We start from the raw sequence: 17,449 nt of genomic DNA on the forward strand, positions 1-17,449 counted from the left end.
CACCAACTTTGCTACATTTCTAAAATCCTCAATTTTCATCCGATTGACTTGAAATTTGAAGAGGACTTGCATATCTGGTCGCTGAATTCAACCACCAAGTATATTTGAGGTCAACATAGGCCAAATTTCTAAAATGCTCAATTTTCATCCAATTGACTTGAAATTTGAAGAGGACTTGCATATCTGGTCACTGAATTCAACCACCAAGTATTTTTAAGGTCAACATAGGCCAAAAGGTCAACATAGGCCAAATTTCTAAAATCACCAATTTTCATTTGATTGACTTGAACTTCTAACAGGATTTACATATATGGTCACTGAATTCAACCACCAACTATTTTTAGGTCAACATAGGCCAAAAGGTCAACAAAGGCCAAGTTTTTAAAATCCTCAATTTTCATCCGATTGACTTGAAAATTGAACAGCATTTGCACATTGAGTCACTAAATAGGGAAACTAACTATTTTTGAGGTCAAAAAGTCAAAGGTCAACTCAAGGTCAACCTTCCAAAATCATCATTTTTCGTCTGAAAAATCGTCACTTTTCTTCCTATTGACCCGAGCTTTGATCAAGATTGTCAATTTTAATCTTGATGAAATGGACAATTTGCTGTATCAATGGAATTTTTTTTCTTCGGGGTGGGGGGCGGATTTTGCAGGTATTGTGCTCCACATGACGTCTTCTTGTTTGTTTGTCCGGGCGATATCTCAGCCATCCTTTGAGCTAGGAAGCTGAAATCTCACCACAATAGTGAGAAGTGCTTTGGCAAAAATGCAATTTTTTGTTGTTTGATTCATCAATTAAGTATTTACAGACTTGGCATTTAATATAGAATTTTTTTTTTTTCTTGACGTGGGTTTACTTTCTGAACTCAGTATATCAATCTGGTGAGTTTCTTTTACCCTTCGGTGATGTCTTTGTTGAAAGAACCATGTCACTGATTGTCTTTCGCAGCAAGAAGTCAATAACAGGATTATATGACAGGTGGCGTGACAAAATGTAAGGACAGGTACATTTGACGATTGGCTTCACAATCGGGTATATTAGGGTTGTTGCGTTCTATATTAGTGGAAAACAACTGCTGCACGTCTACAAAAGTTATTGCCGCTTCCTCTGGAGATGTTCCGTCAACTTGACAATGCTGTTTGTCATGGAGTGGTGGCTTTACGAAATTCTGGCATGAAACAGCGTGCTATTGCTCGGCAGTATGGCATCACTCAAGGTCAGGTGTCAAAGATCCTGAAACGAAATGCTCAGAGGGGTGTCCCTACTCCAATACCGAGGCCAGGACGTCCACCCAGAACCACAAGGAGAGATGAATGCCAGCTGCACCGGTTAGTCTGCAATGGCCGTACCAAGTCAGCTAATCGGCTTAGGGCTGAGTGGCAGCAACTGACAAATGTGCCTGTATCCAGAAGGCTAGTCAACCAACGACTGGTTCAAGCAGGCTATCGTGCCAGGCGTCCCCTGAGAAAGCCACGCCTGACCAGACAACACAGCCAGCGCCGATTGCAGTGGGCCAGAGAGCACCGTCAATGGCAGCCAGGACACTGGAGTCACGTGACCTTCAGTGATGAGTCTAGATTTCTGGTCTATCGTCAAGATGGCCGCATCCGAGTGCACAGACAAGTGCATGAAGCCCACAACGAAGATTGTATAGTGCCAAGAGTCCAAGCTGGAGGTGGTGAGGTGACCGTTTGGGCTGCTTTTCATGCAGGGGGCAAAACTGACCTGGTTGTTCTGAATGGAAACCTGAACCAGTTCATTACAGGGTCATTCTGGAAGAAACATTGCTTCCATTTGCTCATGCAGCCTTTCGAGGAAACTTTGTCTTACAAGATGACAATGCACGGCCTCATCGTGCTCGCATGATCCAACACTTTCTTGCTGACCGTGGTGTAGAGCATATGGAGTGGCCTGCCATGTCCCCGGATATGAATCCGATAGAGAACTTGTGGGCAGAATTAACGCGTCAAATCGACAACTTGGTCCAGCAGCCTACCTCTGTGCGTGAATTGCAGCACAGATTTTTATATATATATATATATATATATATATATATATATATATATATATATATATATATATATATATATATAATGGCCTCAAAAAGGCAATCTCATTGTCTTTCACAAAGCTCGGAACAAATGTGTGTCTACCCTCAGGAGAGCCAGGAAACACTATCTCTCTACTCTCAAGACTGAACTCTCAAACCTGTCTCCGTCTTCAAAATCCTAGTGGCATCTGGTCAAATCTGTTTCTGGTGTTTGTTCCCCCTCCATCCCGTCCCTTACCTCAAATGGCTACACATCTGACTCCGCACGTGAAAAAGCTGAATGACTCAACTCTGTGTTTGCCTCCAAATCTTGTGTCCCAAACCCATCTCTCTCTGTACTCACCTTACCCAGTCGAATCCAGCTGCTCCTGGACTCAGTCTCCTTCTCTCCTGACAAGGTGGATAAGTTTTTGTCAAACCTCGATTCTGATTCTGCAAATGGACCAGACGGCATCAGCCCACAGGTCCTAAAATCCTGCTCTGCCGCTCTATCTCACCGCCTCTCTGTTCTCTTCACCCTCTCTTTTGCTCAAGGTCATCTGCCATCAGCTTGGGAATCAGCCATTATTACTGCTTTACACAAAAAATGTGCAAAACAGATCGTTGCAACTACAGACTAATCAGCCTGCTCCCAATTATCAGCAAAATAATTGAATCCATCTTTGTTTCAAATATCAAATCCTTCCTCTTCTCCAATGGCTTGATCTCTGATCATAAATTTGGTTTCAGACCAGGTCACTATACTCTGCACATGCTGCCTCTGCTATCTCAACAATGGATAGAGGTCCTCAATGTTAAACAGGAAATCAGAGCTGTCTCCCTTGATATATCACGTGTCTTTGATACGGTCTGGCACCCCACTCTGCTCACCAAACTCTCCTCCAATGGTATCCATGGAAATCTCCATGCATGGCTTGCGGACTTCCTCTCTGGTCATAGTCAACGTGTGGCCCTGAATGGATTTCTCTCATCTCCCCTTCCTGTTCAGGCTGGAGTTCCCCAAGGCAGTGTTCTGGGCCCTGTGCTTTTTCTGGTCTTCATCACTGATCTCTCCGATTCTCTGGAAAATCCTCTCTATCTCTTTGCTGATGACGCTACTCTCTATCCCTCCATACCTCATTCCTCAAATCGGCAGTGTGCAGCCTCCTCACTCTTTGCAGACCTGGACAAAATCACAAACTGGTCAAACAAGTCGAACATGTCTTTCAATCCTGACAAATCTCACACTCTCACTGTCTCTCCGAAAAGACCGAATGCACAACCATCCCACCTACTTTCTGAACAATCCTTTCCAAGAAGTTCTGTCACTCAAGCTTTTGGGTCTAAACTATCTGCCATGATCTTTCCTGGGAAAACCACATTTCCAAGCTGGCCTCCAAACCCAGTCGCCAACTGGGCATCTGCCATCGTGCCAAGTCCTTCCTTGGTACACCTGAGCTCCTCACCACATACAAGGCTTTCATCGGCAGCTCAATGGAATACTGCTCTCCCCTCTGGGCTGGTGCTCCTGCCTCACACCTATCTCGGCTTCACACTGTTGAAACCAAAGCTTTCAGAATCATTGGAATCTCCCACAATGAAGCTTATTACGAGGGCCTTTTCACACACTCACCGCAGGCAGGTTGGTGGTCTTTCTGTCTTCTACAGACTCCTCTCTGGCCTAGCTCCCCCAGCTCTGTCTGTGCTCTGTTCCCCAAATATTCCTACAGGTCGCACAAGATCTGCCAGCAACCCTCTTATGGTTAAACTGCCAAAATCAAGACTCTCTGCTCACCTTCACTCTTTCATTCCTCTTTTCTCCCGCCTCTGGAACAAACTCCCACCCTCACTCTCTTCAGTCCCACTCCTCCCTCCAGGTCTTTAAAACAGCTGTTCACCACCATCTCTTGTCTTCCCCCATCCAAAATCGTGATCTTCTCTACCCCCGTTAATTCATCACAGATCCACTTCTTTGAAATACCGACTTCTTTCCTGGAAGTCCTCGCAGTGTCCATGTGTTTTTTGTTTTTTTTACCTCTCCCACCCCCCCCCCCCCTTCCAATGCCCCCCATGCCCTCTCCCTCCCACAGATCTCCCGAAGTCCCTGTTCTCTACTGTTGTACTTGTGTGCTTCCGTCTCTCCCCATCTTGTCTCCCGCTCCCTTTATCATATGCTTTATGTGTCAGTTTGTTTCTACGTGATTAATGTTAGCTCTTACACGAACCTCGATCTTGTATATATAAAATAAAATAAAAGAACAAGTGATATTGCAATGGGAAACTAATGTTGGAAAGTGAAACTAAAACTGCTGCTCTATGGATCTTCGAATGAGAAACCAGAATTAAATACTATGAAAAATACCGAATGGAAATTGCCCAAGCAAAGCTGTAGGGAGTACGGAGTGAGTAACCGGGCTGCGGCTGAATAAGCGATGTGGCGAGGGATAGGTGCATGGTGGTGGTTGGTTGGTGTGGTAAGAACTCTGGTGATCTTCGGTCAGGTGGTAGGCTCAAAAAATGCCTCAATCAGTTTCTCAGCCAAGCTTCCACAATTTCACCCTCGATCCCACACAGTATTTTGGAGGTACAACATGAATGGATTGGAACGAGGTTGCCAGGTTACCAGCTAGCCCCACCGCAATGTCTGCTCACTGAATTTTTATGCTGAATTCCCGTTTTCTACCAATACATACTCCAAAAAATTGCTCATTTGAGGTGAGACATATACGAACCCGTCAGAGACGGGTACCTGGCAAGTTGATCATAAATGGCTTGCATTGCAAAAGCTTGTTTAACTTTTGGGCCTTCAAGATACCAAGACATCTGATTTTCGATCTTGTATGGATAATAAATGGTCAAATATAGCCGATAGTGTGGTCAAATATGAAGATTTTATGCGAGCGTGAGAAATACAATACAGGATATGAATAATAAAAATGATGAAGACCTTCAGAGAGACAAGAAAAAAAGTTAAACAATTGCCCAACTCGAAGATATCTCACACATTTAGTGAGACTTGACATTTTGATACAAATAGCAATGCATTATGTTCCACATGTTCTGTATTTTCAAAGTACAATGACAGAATCAATTTCCACCAATATTACAACATTTAGGGCCACATTTAAGATTCGCTTTCATAAACAAGGTAGTGTATGCAGTTCATATGGTAATATCACTTCAGTTATTGATTATATAATATAGATTATAATTGGTCATTTGAAATATACTTGCTCGACCTACAACAAGCTGATGAATCTCATCAGGAAGAATATTATCCAATTTGTAATGATAGCGGTACGTGTTCAATTAGCAAACAGAGTACAAAGCAATTAAAGAGGTAAACTTACAATGAAAGCTTTGCCATAATATATGGGATGAAGACTGATATAAACTGAACTACGTGCAACAAGTAACAAGACTTTAAAGATATTTGGACACTTTGTTAAATGTCCTTGTCCAAAATTGAATGTTTGATTTTATCCACCACTAGCTGAAGCACCCGGCGTTGTATAAAATTCCCTAGCAGTGTCCGTTGCCGGCAAAAAATTGTGAAATTCCCCTGAGAATAGTACTTTAACCTCAGCGTTGCCCAGGTAAAAAAGGAAATTGTAATGGTGGCGCTCGCTACACGGTACACATTTACATAGAGAATTTACGCCCCACCCCCACCCCACCCCACCCCACACAAACTTGTATTTGTACTCAGAGTCTGAAGTTTGTAACTTGAAAGATGTGGCCATGCCTAAGGAGCAAAGCCACAGAGAGGTAGTGACGCGCGTGTGTGTATACACAGGTTGAACCCCCTAACTTGACGAGGAAGCAAGGCACAGATTGAGTCTCGCCCCAGCAATTGCTGCACAACCTGTTAGCAACAAGTGTAGCCTGCCACGCTGACACATTGTCTCTGCCCTGCTCATCAACAATTAAGAGGTTTGCAGTCAGGAACATTAAATTTAACTAAAGAAGCACACTCACCCTATGACATGACGCTGACATAATGTGCATAAATTATACCAACACATCACCTCCAGAACTTGGAGGCATCTGTGTGGTACTCAAGTCTTTTCAGACTGAGATTAAAGCTCTATGGTCACAAATAGACAAAGGCAGAGATGTCGATCTTGATTTTGAGGGCGAAATGAATGAGGTAACTAGATATGTCATAGAACGTTGCACACATCTTTAAGTTCCAGATGTGACTTTCTGCAAATTCCAGGACACACCGAAGATGGACCTAATAACAAATCCAGCTACTCTTTGGAGGACTAAGAATGGGCACCCAACTTAATTCCCCTTGTGAAGTATAAGATCCTTCTGCTCTCCTATATACATGATTGTTTTTATTAATTGCATAATCATCTCACATCGTTTACAAATGTCAATTAGATCACATGACCACCAAAGGCTAGACTACATTGTTCACTATGGCTTCTTTTTCATATATTGCATTTAATTGTTTTTGGCCACGCAGCATACATTGCATAATCACTATCCTACACAAACAAAACTACCATGTGTTTCGTGAAGTTTTCATACATTGGTTCTAAAGTGTGGTGTCTCTTAACGTATCACAGCGCACAGTTTGTACGGTTTGGGGCCTATTGTAATGCCAAAGCATGGGGTTAAATCAGGAAGTGTAGATCCAAGAGCTGGTTTGAATGTGAATCGCTGCAGAAGCGCTGTGAAGAAGAGAAAGAGCTCCGAACGTGCAAGGCTCTCACCGAGGCAGGCACGTCGTCCTGCAAGAAGAAGAAAAAATTGATATAATTGGGACCAAAAAGCTATGAAAATAAAAGAGAAGGTGTGTCAGTTAGTGTGTGTTTGTGTGTGTGTCTCCTCCATAACTCCAAAGCCATTAAACATAGCAATCTGAAACTTTGCATGCATACTAACAGAACTCCAAGGGAGTGTCTAAATTAAAACTAGGTGTCTGGGTAAATTAAAACACAACTTTTGAAGAAAATTAACTAGATTATTAAATCAAAACAAACAGGCTTTATTCTTGGTCACCTCACTATCACTCACCGGGGTCTTAAGTATTGTTTATGCATGCTAAAAAACGCCTTGCTTTGGAACAGGCTGCAATGGTTTTAATGGTATTTTAAGCAAAATTTTATTTTTATTTCAATGGTTGCTAGAAGACAGGGCAGCATGTAGAATCATACTAACGTAATCATAAGACAAAAAAAACTATTTTGGGGGAATCACCCCCAGTAAACCTCCCTAGACCTCGATTTTTTTTTATGTCATTAACAAACTTTGGTACATCACGGATGATGGAGGTTGTGGGCAGAAGACGGACGGACGATTTTTTTTTTTTTTTTTTTTTTATATACAAGATCGAGGCTCGTGAAAGAGCAAACATTAATCACACAAAAAGACAAACCGACACACAAAACACAAAAAACAAGGGGAGCGGCAGACAAGATGGGGAGAGAGGGGGGAGGACACAAAAGAGAGGGGGAAGAAGGGGAAGGACACAAACACAACATTTGAGAGCAGGGACATCGGGAGGACTTGGGGGGAGGTGGGAGAGGATTAAAACATATGAACACTGCAAGGACTCTGGGGTGAATTACCGGGGGTATAAAAGATCAAGGTTTTCGATGGGGGAAGATAAGAGATGGTGGTGAACAGCTGTTTTAAAGACCTGGAGGGAGGAGTGGGATTGAAGGGAGTGGGGGAGTTTGTTCCAGAGGCAGGAGAAAAGGGGAATGAAAGAGTGAAGGTGAGCAGAGAGCCTAGACTTTGGCAGTTTAACCATAAGAGGGTTGCAGGCAGATCTTGTGCGACCTGAAGGAATATTGGGGGGACAGAGCACAGAGAGAGCTGGGGGAGCAAGGCCGGAGAGGAGTCGGTAGAAGACAGAAAGACCACCAACCTGCCTGCGGTGAGTGAGTGAAAGGCCCTCGGCGTTGACTACATCGCAGGAGATTCCAATGATTCTGAAAGCTTTGGCCTCAACAGCGTGAAGCCGAGCAAGGTGTGAGGCAGGAGCACCAGCCCACAGGGGGGAACAGTATTCCATTGAGCTGCGGATGAAAGCCTTGTATGTGGTGAGGAGCTCAGGTGTGCCAAGGAAGGACTTCGCACGATGGAGGATGCCCAGTCGGCGACTGGCTTTGGAGGCCAGCTTGGAAATGTGGTTTTCCCAAGAAAGATCATGGCAGATAGTGAGACCCAAAAGCTTGAGCGACAGAACTTCTTGGAGAGGATTGTTGAGAAGGTAGATGGGAGGGTTGTCCAGTCGGTCCTTTCGGAGAGACATTGTAAGAGTGTGAGATTTGTCAGGATTGAAAGACATGTTCCACTTGTTTGACCAGTCTGTGATTTTGTCCAGGTCTGCAGAGAGTGAGGAGGCTGCAGACTGCTGATCTGAGGGATGAGGAATGGAGCGACAGAGAGTAGAGTCGTCAGCAAAGAGATAGAGAGGATTTTCAAGAGAGTCAGAGAGATCATTGATGAAGACCAGAAAAAGCACAGGGCCCAGAACACTACCTTGGGGAACTCCAGCCTGAACAGGCAGAGGAGATGAGAGAAACCCATTCAGGGCCACACGTTGACTACGACCAGAGAGGAAGTCCGCCAGCCATGCGTGGAGATTTCCATGGATACCAAAGGAGGAGAGTTTGGAGAGCAGAGCAGGGTGCCAGACCGTATCGAAGGCACGTGAAATGTCAAGGGAGACAGCTCTAATTTCCTGTTTGGCATTGAGGACCTCCATCCATTGTTGAGAAAGCAGAAGCAGCATGTCCAGAGTAGAGTGACCAGGTCTGAAACCAAATTGATGATCAGAGATCAAGCCATTGGAGAAGAGGAAAGATTTAATATCTGAAGCAATGATGGATTCCATGACTTTGCTGATAATTGGGAGAAGGCTGATTGGTCTGTAGTTGCTGGGATCTGTTTTTGCACCTTTTTTGTGCAAAGCGGTGATGTTGGCTGATTTCCAAGCAGATGGCAGATGACCTTGAGCAAAAGAGAGGGTGAAGAGAACAGAAAGAGGGAGTGAAAGAGCAGAAGAACATGATTTTAGGACCCGTGGGCTGATGCCGTCAGGACCAGTTGCAGAATCAGAGTCGAGGGTTGACAGAAACTTTTCCACCTTGTCAGGAGGAAAGGACACAGAGTCCAGGAGCAGCTGGGTATGAATGGGTACGGTGGGTACAGAGAGGGATGGGTTTGGGACACAAGATTTAGAGGCAAACACAGAGTTGAGGCATTCAGCTTTTTCACATGCGGAGTCAGCCGTTAAGCCATTTGAGGTGAGGGAGGGGATGGAGGGGGAACAAACACCAGAAACAGATTTGACCAGACGCCACCAGGATTTAGAAGAGGGAGACAGATAAGAGAGTCGGTCTTGAGAATGGTGAGATATTGTTTCCTGGCTCTCCTGAGGGTGGACACACACTTGTTTCGGGCTTTGTGAAAGGAAATGAGATTTCCTTCCGTTGGATTTGCTTTCCAGGAGACGAAAGCAAGTTGTTTCAGGGCAACAGCCTCACCACAAGATTCCATGTACCATGGACGGGAGGAAGGGTATGACAACTGAAGACGAGATGGTATAAATCTGTGCATGAGAGAGAGCAATTTACTTTGAAAGAATTCCCAGGATGAGTTGATGTCAGAGGCGGTAGAGATGGGAGACCAGTCCAGATGATTGATGGCTGCTTGAAGACCGTGCCAGTTGGCCTGAGTGAAATGCCAGACTCGTCGACGCTGAGGAGGCTCTCTGAGAATGGTCAGAGAGATGTCCACTTTGACAAGCACATGATCAGATGAGCCGATTGGAGCAGAAGAAGAGCAGCAGACATTTTCAGGGAAGTTTGTCATAACCAAACCCAGAAGAGAAGATGCTCCGTTGACTGAGATCCGGGTCGGGAAATTGACAGATTGTGTCAGTCCCAGTGAGTCGCAGAAGTCCTTTGCTGAAGAGCCATGGCTGGTGAGAGAGGTACCCACACCCAGCCAACTGGCATGGTGACAATTGAAATCACCACATATGAGGAAGAGAGAGTTGGGATGGGTAGATAGAAGTTGGTCCATATTATCAGACAGTGAGATGTAGATGGAGTCATCGCTGATTGGTGGACGGTACAACACACATATGAACAAAAGGTGGGAGCGAAGGGGAAGCCGTAGCCAAAGGTATTCCTGGGGGTGAGGTGGAGAGAGGGCAGTGGAGGGCGAGTGAGGTAGAGAGTTTTTTATAAAGATAGCAACCCCACCTCCAGGACGAGGCTCAGGTCTATCATACCGGAGGAGGGAGTAACCTGGGAGAGATACCAAGGCATCAGAGACATCATGAAAGAGGAAAGTTTCTGTTAAGCAGATTACATCTGGTTTGTCAGAAGCAACCTGTATGGAGAGGTCAGTCAAGTTTGAGCGAAGGCCCCGGATGTTTGAGGTCCATACCGTTAATGAAGAGGAAGGGGGAGCATCGGGTCCAGAACAGGGGGGGGAGGGGTAGGGTAAGATGTGGAAGAGGAGGAAGAGGTAGGGAGAGCTGTTGAAGGTGTGTCAGAGATTTCAGAATAGCTTGGAGAAAGGGAAGAATGGGGCAGACAAAAGGTTTGATGGAGATTGGGTGAGGCACAGTGAGGTGTTATTTGAGGAGGGGAAGAGCAAGGCAGGAGGTTTGGGGAGATGAAGGTGAAAGTTGGAAGGAGGAAGAAGCAGGGAGGATGCTTTGAGGAGGAGGGGTGAGAGGGGAGTCTAGGAGGGGAGGAGCGAGGGAGAGTCTCGGAGGGGAGGGGTGTGGGGGGAGTTGAGGAGGGAGGGGAGGGAAGGGGCAAGGGGGGAGATTTGAAAGGGATGGGTGATGGGGAGGATTTGGAGGGGAGGGGTGAGATTGGATTTTGAAATGTGTACGATTCATGGGAAACGAACATTTTTTGCAAAATGAGTTTGAGACCTTCGAGTCAAAAATACGTTTGAGGACACTGGAGGAGGGATGGAGTTCTGGATAGTTTATGGAATGTAGAAAGGAGGAACTGTAAGAGATGGTATTATATATATATATTTTGGAATGAATAGATTTGGTGAGCAAGACGAAAGCATCCTTTTGTAGGAAAAGAAGAAAAGGGTGTTATAATATATGAGAGAAAATAGTTGTTCAGGGGAGAGATTATACATTTCTAACCGCGTGATCGCGAACGAAGAACGAACGAACAAAAAGAACAACAAATAAACGAATAAGACCTGGGAAGGGAAAAAAAATTTTGGGGTTTTTTTTTTTTTTTTGTGAGTACAGATATTAAACAAGGAGGTACGGGGTGAACGACTGGTACGAAACAGAGAACGAAAATAATTTCAGCGCATTCGACGAATCGCTGAGAGAAAAACAAACCACAAGGTCTGATACGGTACGGTAGTCTAAGCCTACGAGTACTAGGCCGCAGAATACTCGATACCATTAACCGACGATTGTGTATACATGTACGAAAAATTAGCACCGAAAAATTTCCAAAAGATACGCTATAGGTACATACACCGAAAGATAGATACAGTCTCGACAAAAACACAATTGAGAAATATCACTTAGCTTCGAAAGCGTGAGCGCATGGAGCAGCTTCGAAAAGGATGCGCCCATAAGCTCCCCAGAACTACGTTCCAGGTGAGTTAATAATCTGAACAAAAATAATAGGGTTCCTTCTGGTACCCTAATTACAAAACGGTCATTTGGGGTTGGTCAATTATGTATTTTAACCATGTTGTCCAAAAAAAGTGGATATGAAATCCTCCACAGACGACTGCTTTTTTTTTAGCTGACCTGGAGCATATGGGACGTTGCGTCATCAGTCCGTCCGTTAGTCCGTAAACACATACACCATCTTCTCCGAAAATGCTAATAGGATTGTGACCAAACTTGGCTAAAATGATATTTCGTATGTTGCAACTCAAGTTTGTTCACGGCAATAAAAACAAATCGGGCTCTAAGGGGGTCAAAGTGCATTCAAGTTTGACCCCCCCACAAAAAAATTGTTATTTGCTTTCGTCTCATAAACCACACACACAACACATAATAGGTGTTTGCTTTCAACTACACACACAACAATTTTGATGAAACCTGATCACAACCTTCATCACCCGTGATGTACCAAAGTTTGTTCATGGCATTACAAAAATCGGGGTCTAAGGGAGTCTACAGGGGAGAAAGGCAGGGTCGCACCCCCCAAATATATATTTTGGTTTGTTTAAAGTCTTATGATTGCGTTAGTACGATTCTATATGCTGCCCTGTCTCCTCGCACTCCATGAAATTGATTTGCAATACCGTGATACTGTTTAAAATACCTATATTTGGTGTAGTATACTGCTTTATTCTACCAGGTGAGTGCCCAGGTGTATTGCCCATATTTTTTATTGTTCTTCCACTGACATTTTCACTGTTTATTCACTTTTAAATTTGTTTTATCCACATCTGTTTGAGTGATTGACACGAAACTTTAACAAACGGAGTGACTTCTGCTGCAGAATTGTTTTGATCATAACTATGATGTCATAGGTCATGTTGTTTGGCAGCCATGTTGGAAAAATGGTAAAACTTTGGACATCTTCTTCTCTGGAACCTCTTCAAAAGTTTTGAGGGTCATCTAACAATAAATTGGCCGAGAGAGTTAAATTTATGACGTCATTGGGTCATGTGGTAAGGCAGCAATTTTTTTTTGAAAAAACTACAACAACTTTAAATCATCTTCAGCTCTGAAATGGCTGAACAGTTTGAGGCGAAACATTACAGGTTTGATCGACTATCCATGAGGAACACAAGATTCCCCAACTGTGATGTCATTGATGACATGGTTTGGCAGCCACATTCGATTTTAGCGAAACCCTTTAAAAATCTTCTCCTCCCAAACCTATTGATGCGAAACTTTAACGGTGTCATCGACTTCCCATGGGGATACACGATTGATCACTAAAACATCATCGGTCACGTGGTCTGGCAGCCATACCGGCATGAAGGAAAATCGTTTTAAAAATTCTCTATAAAACCGCTTTCCTGATCGATGCTAAATTTCACAGACACCATCTACTAAACTTGCTGCAGATAGTGTGCTAACTATGACATCATCAGTCACTTGGTGTGGCAGCCATATTGGATAAAAAACGAACCTCATCCGATCTATGCAAAACTTTCTTTGAAAAATGTTTGTGCCTGAAAATGTACAACAAATCTTTCTTTCGATTTTGGTTCAAAATAACCACAAACAATACCCCCAGTGTGTGTGTGTATGTGTGTGTGCGTGCGTGTGTGTGTGTGTGTGTGTGTGTGTGTGTGTGTGTGTGTGTTAACATACTGTTTAATGTATCACCAGTTAAATTTGTAGATGGAAACCATCAACATTTACTATCATTGCAAATGGATGGAGGGATGGACAGGCAACAACCATTATTCAAAGAAAGATGCCGGGATGGTTTCACATTATAATCTCTTGTGAGCATCCCTCCCTTGTTTACATTCTTTTTGGCATCCCATCCCTGCATCCTTTTACATTTTGAGCACATGGCAATGACATTCTCTCCCAACAGCTGTGCCTCCCGTATACAAATCATTCATACCGAGAGAGAAAGGCAGGAAAGCATCACGTTTTCGAAGGCAGCCATTGTTGTCAAGGAAGTGCTTCGGATAAAACTCATATGGCTTCTCCCACTGCGCCTTGTCTCGTAGTATTGATGACAGGAGCGGTATGATGAAGGTTCCCTGTCAAGGGAGAAAATTAGTAAATGTATTGTTCACTTCTTATGCTCCATGAGACACTACGAGGATGTCTTTAACGGTACAAATATTCACACCTTATTGTGGGCCTGCCAAGGAAAGTTTTTGAGCCGAGTCTTTCACGAACTGGCTGGCCAAGTCTGATATTCAAGTGTGGGTGACAGAAATGTTATAATTGATTCTAAGGTGCCTGCAATGACTTACCTACTCGTAAGTGAAAGATACCATGGGATTTTTTTTAACCTTCACGAATAAGTTAGTAGACGGGATACCTGACCTATCATTTGTTTCGGGGGAGAGCTCAGAGCGCAGTTTGTGGTGCAATGATCAAGCTGAGAAATACCAACCTGACAGTTTATAGTTGGAATCAAACCCAGATCACACACACAACAACACACACTCCAGTGAAACGAAACTTTGGTCCGGTCAAATCAAGTTTACCATGATGTCCTGCCGATCTTATTATACTGTTTGTGTGGTTGGAACAAGCTTTTAAAATGAGTCTGTGCTCAAAAAGAATACAGTGTACATCTATCACTTTTAAATGTCAAATGTGAAAATTTATCCCCCCCAGGGATGGCAATTTCAAGTGCACTGCCAGGTATATTAAAAAAACCAGAGCCAGGGGAAAAACCAGAGGCCCTCCGCCCCTACCCGTCAAATCGCACCATGCTGTTTATACTTGGCAAAAAAAGAAACGCAAGTTGATAAGACGTATGTTTTTAATGTGCATTGTTGTGCACAAATTATCAATGACAAAGATTTGTAATACCATTTTAAGCACCTGTATTTTCAACCACATTTCTTGAGCGTCATGCCTCACTGAACCACCACAATGGGGGTTGAATGGATTTTCAAACAATCACTTACTGTGGCTTCCAAGGCTAAATTGCATAAGAATGTTGATGTTTCTGTGGAGGTCTGTGGTCGATGGAGGCTAGAACCGAATTCACTCAGCAGACGACAATGCCACGAGTTGTTAGGGTAGGGTTAGGGTAGGGTAGGGTTAGGGTAGGGTTAGGGTAGGTTTAGGGTAGGGTAGGATAGGGTTACGGTAGTTGTTGGGGTTAGTTGTTAGGGTTACGGTTGGGGTTGTTAGGGTTAGGGTAAGGGTTGTTGTTAGGGTTGTTGTTAGGGTTGTTGTTAGTTGTTAGGGTTAGAGTTCGAGTTAGGGTTATGGTAGGGTTTGACATAAAAACTTGCGTTTCTGTTTTTGCCATGTTGTTAGGGTTAGGGTTATGGTAGGGTTTGACATAAAAACTTGCGTTTCTTTTTTTGCCAAGTTGTTAGGGTTAGGGTTCGGGTAAGGGTTAGGGTTGTTGTTAGGGTTGTTGTTAGGGTTGTTGTTAGTTGTTAGGGTTGTTAGTTGTTAGGGTTAGAGTTCGAGTTAGGGTTATGGTAGGGTTTGACATAAAAACTTGCGTTTCTTTTTTTGTCAAGTATATATACAAAATAAATCCTTTAAAAGATAATAAAACGTGTTTGAGCCATCTGCTTTTTGTGTGTGTTTGCCATCCATTTCGGCCCAATCCTTGGGGATGATACAGTTGTAGCATTTATTCAACGCATTGCAATAAAAGACCGTGTGGGCCATATGACCATATGACAGTATGGTCATATGGGCCATATGACCATATGGCCATATGACAGACTAAAGGTCCCAGCGCTGAGGGTAATGTGTTAACGGAGCTTCAGACATGACAGTATGTTTATTTACGCAACTTTTGAGTCACTGACTAATGGCTGTCATGTAAAAGTTACACCCAAAAGTTTAGTTCCACTCGAAGGAACGGGAACTTTTGATCTGAATTCCTGAAAGGCTTTCCGTACCATCATTTTTGGTCCCATCAAACCTTTGCCACCCCTGTAGGGGGAGGGAGTGGGAGTTGAACAAATTATTTTCTGAGGCTCATATTCAGACTTGGCTCATGGACTATACAGGGCTATGTATTTGTTAAAGTTGTAAGATGGCGGAATTTGATCCCCATGTGTGCCACGCAATCTCCTTTTCCTTTTCTCCAACTTTTGCCTCTTTCTTTTTCTTCCTATCTCTCTCACTCACTCCCTTACCCTTACTTCCCTCACCTATCTCCCTCCTTGCTCTTCATTTTCTCAAGTGCCTTTGATCCCACAGAATCGGGTTCAATAAATACACAAGGATGTCAAGTGAATGAGAAGATGAAGATCACTTTAGCTGTTGTCTTCATGGATTTTGTAAAATACCTTTGGCAGGAAGTAACCACGGAAATGGACATCAGTGGATGTTGCATGTGGCAAGTTCATCGGTACGATGTTCCCAAATCGTTGAATTTCGTTGATCACCGCGACTGTGTAGGGCAGACGATGGCGATCGGATAGCGTTGGCGGGAGATCTCTGCCCAGAGTATCATCAATCTCTCGTTGCACACACTCTATGTAATCAGAAATGCATCGCATGCACATCTATGTCATATATTTCCATCTAACTCTTATATTGATGCTCTTGTAAAACAACAATAGAATTTCAAATGTAGCTGAGATAATAAACACTAAAATAATACTTTTCCATAACCTGACTTTACATTTAACCCAGATTATACAGATGATGACAGGCAAGGCATCTAAAAGCTTTGATTGCTGATAAAGCTCGAGTTCCCAAACCCGTAAGTTCCATTACAAACTGGTTTTGAAACAAGTGGATTCTGCTCAACTTTCACTCCACATCAATAACTAGGCCTCCTCCTCATAACCAGTGTATCTGTCCTGGCAAATTTACTGTATTTGCTCTTTTGTAAATATTCCGCAGAGTGAAAGATCCTGTATTGCGGAGGGTGGCGGGAAATCTCCCCAGTGTTAAAAGGCACTCTGGTCCTGCTTTACCCTTGGAGACTGGCATCCCAAGACTGTTACCCATTTTTATTGACAGAAATGACATTTCTGCTTCGCTCCAAGTAACTGCATACTGGGATGCAATATGAATATACTGTTATGTTTGTTGTGGGAATGGGTTTTAGAGATTACCGTAATACAGTTAGAAATGTATAAAGTAGTATGGTCCATGTACGAGTAGTTACCCAATCCCGATGTAATCAGCAGGTACATGTCAGCTTAATGATTGTCTTGTTTGGACGTGCACCATATGAAGGGTGGTGCTTTGTAATAAATAGCGAGGGTTTAAGGTTAGGCAAACATTAATAAAACGTCTTGTAATCCAAGACCGGTGCACCGGGTGCCAATAGAAGAGTAGGGGAGAGCGATGCGCATTGCGGTTTGGCTCTGTCAGGCAAGGGAGAGAGGGGGCGGAGCTATGGATGCCTCAAGGGGCGGAGCTGTGGGTGCCTCGAGGGGAGGAACAGAGTCTCCAGGGCCACTCCCCTTATGACAATGACATCCCCGTCACCAGAGATAAGTCACCCGGTTTTTGTTCCCTTTCTCTGTCTGTGATCGAGACAGGAGTGAGGCACCATAGATTATATATATATATATATACTGTATATATATATATATATACTGTGTATATATATATATATATATATATATATATATATATATATATTCCTACGAAATGAGGTGTTTTTACAGTGGCTGGAATGCAAATCCTGCCACCAACCTCCTTAAGAGAGGACCCAGTATCCTGGTACTCCCCAGTATCCTGGTACTCCCCAGTATCCTGGTACTCATTTCGCCGACCTCGGAAAGATGACAGGCTGAGTC

General features: G+C 43.6%; 1 protein-coding gene across 2 annotated transcripts in view; it reads right to left on the reverse strand.

The window, feature by feature from the left end:
• Positions 1 to 4,907: 4,907 nt before the first annotated feature.
• Positions 4,908 to 17,449, reverse strand: part of LOC144888245 (cytochrome P450 2C23-like) — a 799,004-nt gene continuing 786,462 nt past the window's right edge. For both annotated transcript variants that reach the window (XM_078785459.1, XM_078785460.1), the window contains 3 exons: positions 15,980 to 16,167; positions 13,600 to 13,741; positions 4,908 to 6,777 (listed from right to left, as the gene is read on the reverse strand). In XM_078785459.1, coding sequence (XP_078641585.1) covers positions 6,599 to 6,777; positions 13,600 to 13,741; positions 15,980 to 16,167 — 509 coding nt within the window. In that variant the 3' untranslated portion in view covers positions 4,908 to 6,598. The remainder of the gene's footprint in view (positions 6,778 to 13,599; positions 13,742 to 15,979; positions 16,168 to 17,449) is intronic.

Source organism: Myxine glutinosa, chromosome 10 (assembly GCF_964187855.1).
Source record: "Myxine glutinosa chromosome 10, kmMyxGlut1.1, whole genome shotgun sequence".
Classification (NCBI taxonomy): Eukaryota; Metazoa; Chordata; class Myxini; order Myxiniformes; family Myxinidae; genus Myxine; species Myxine glutinosa.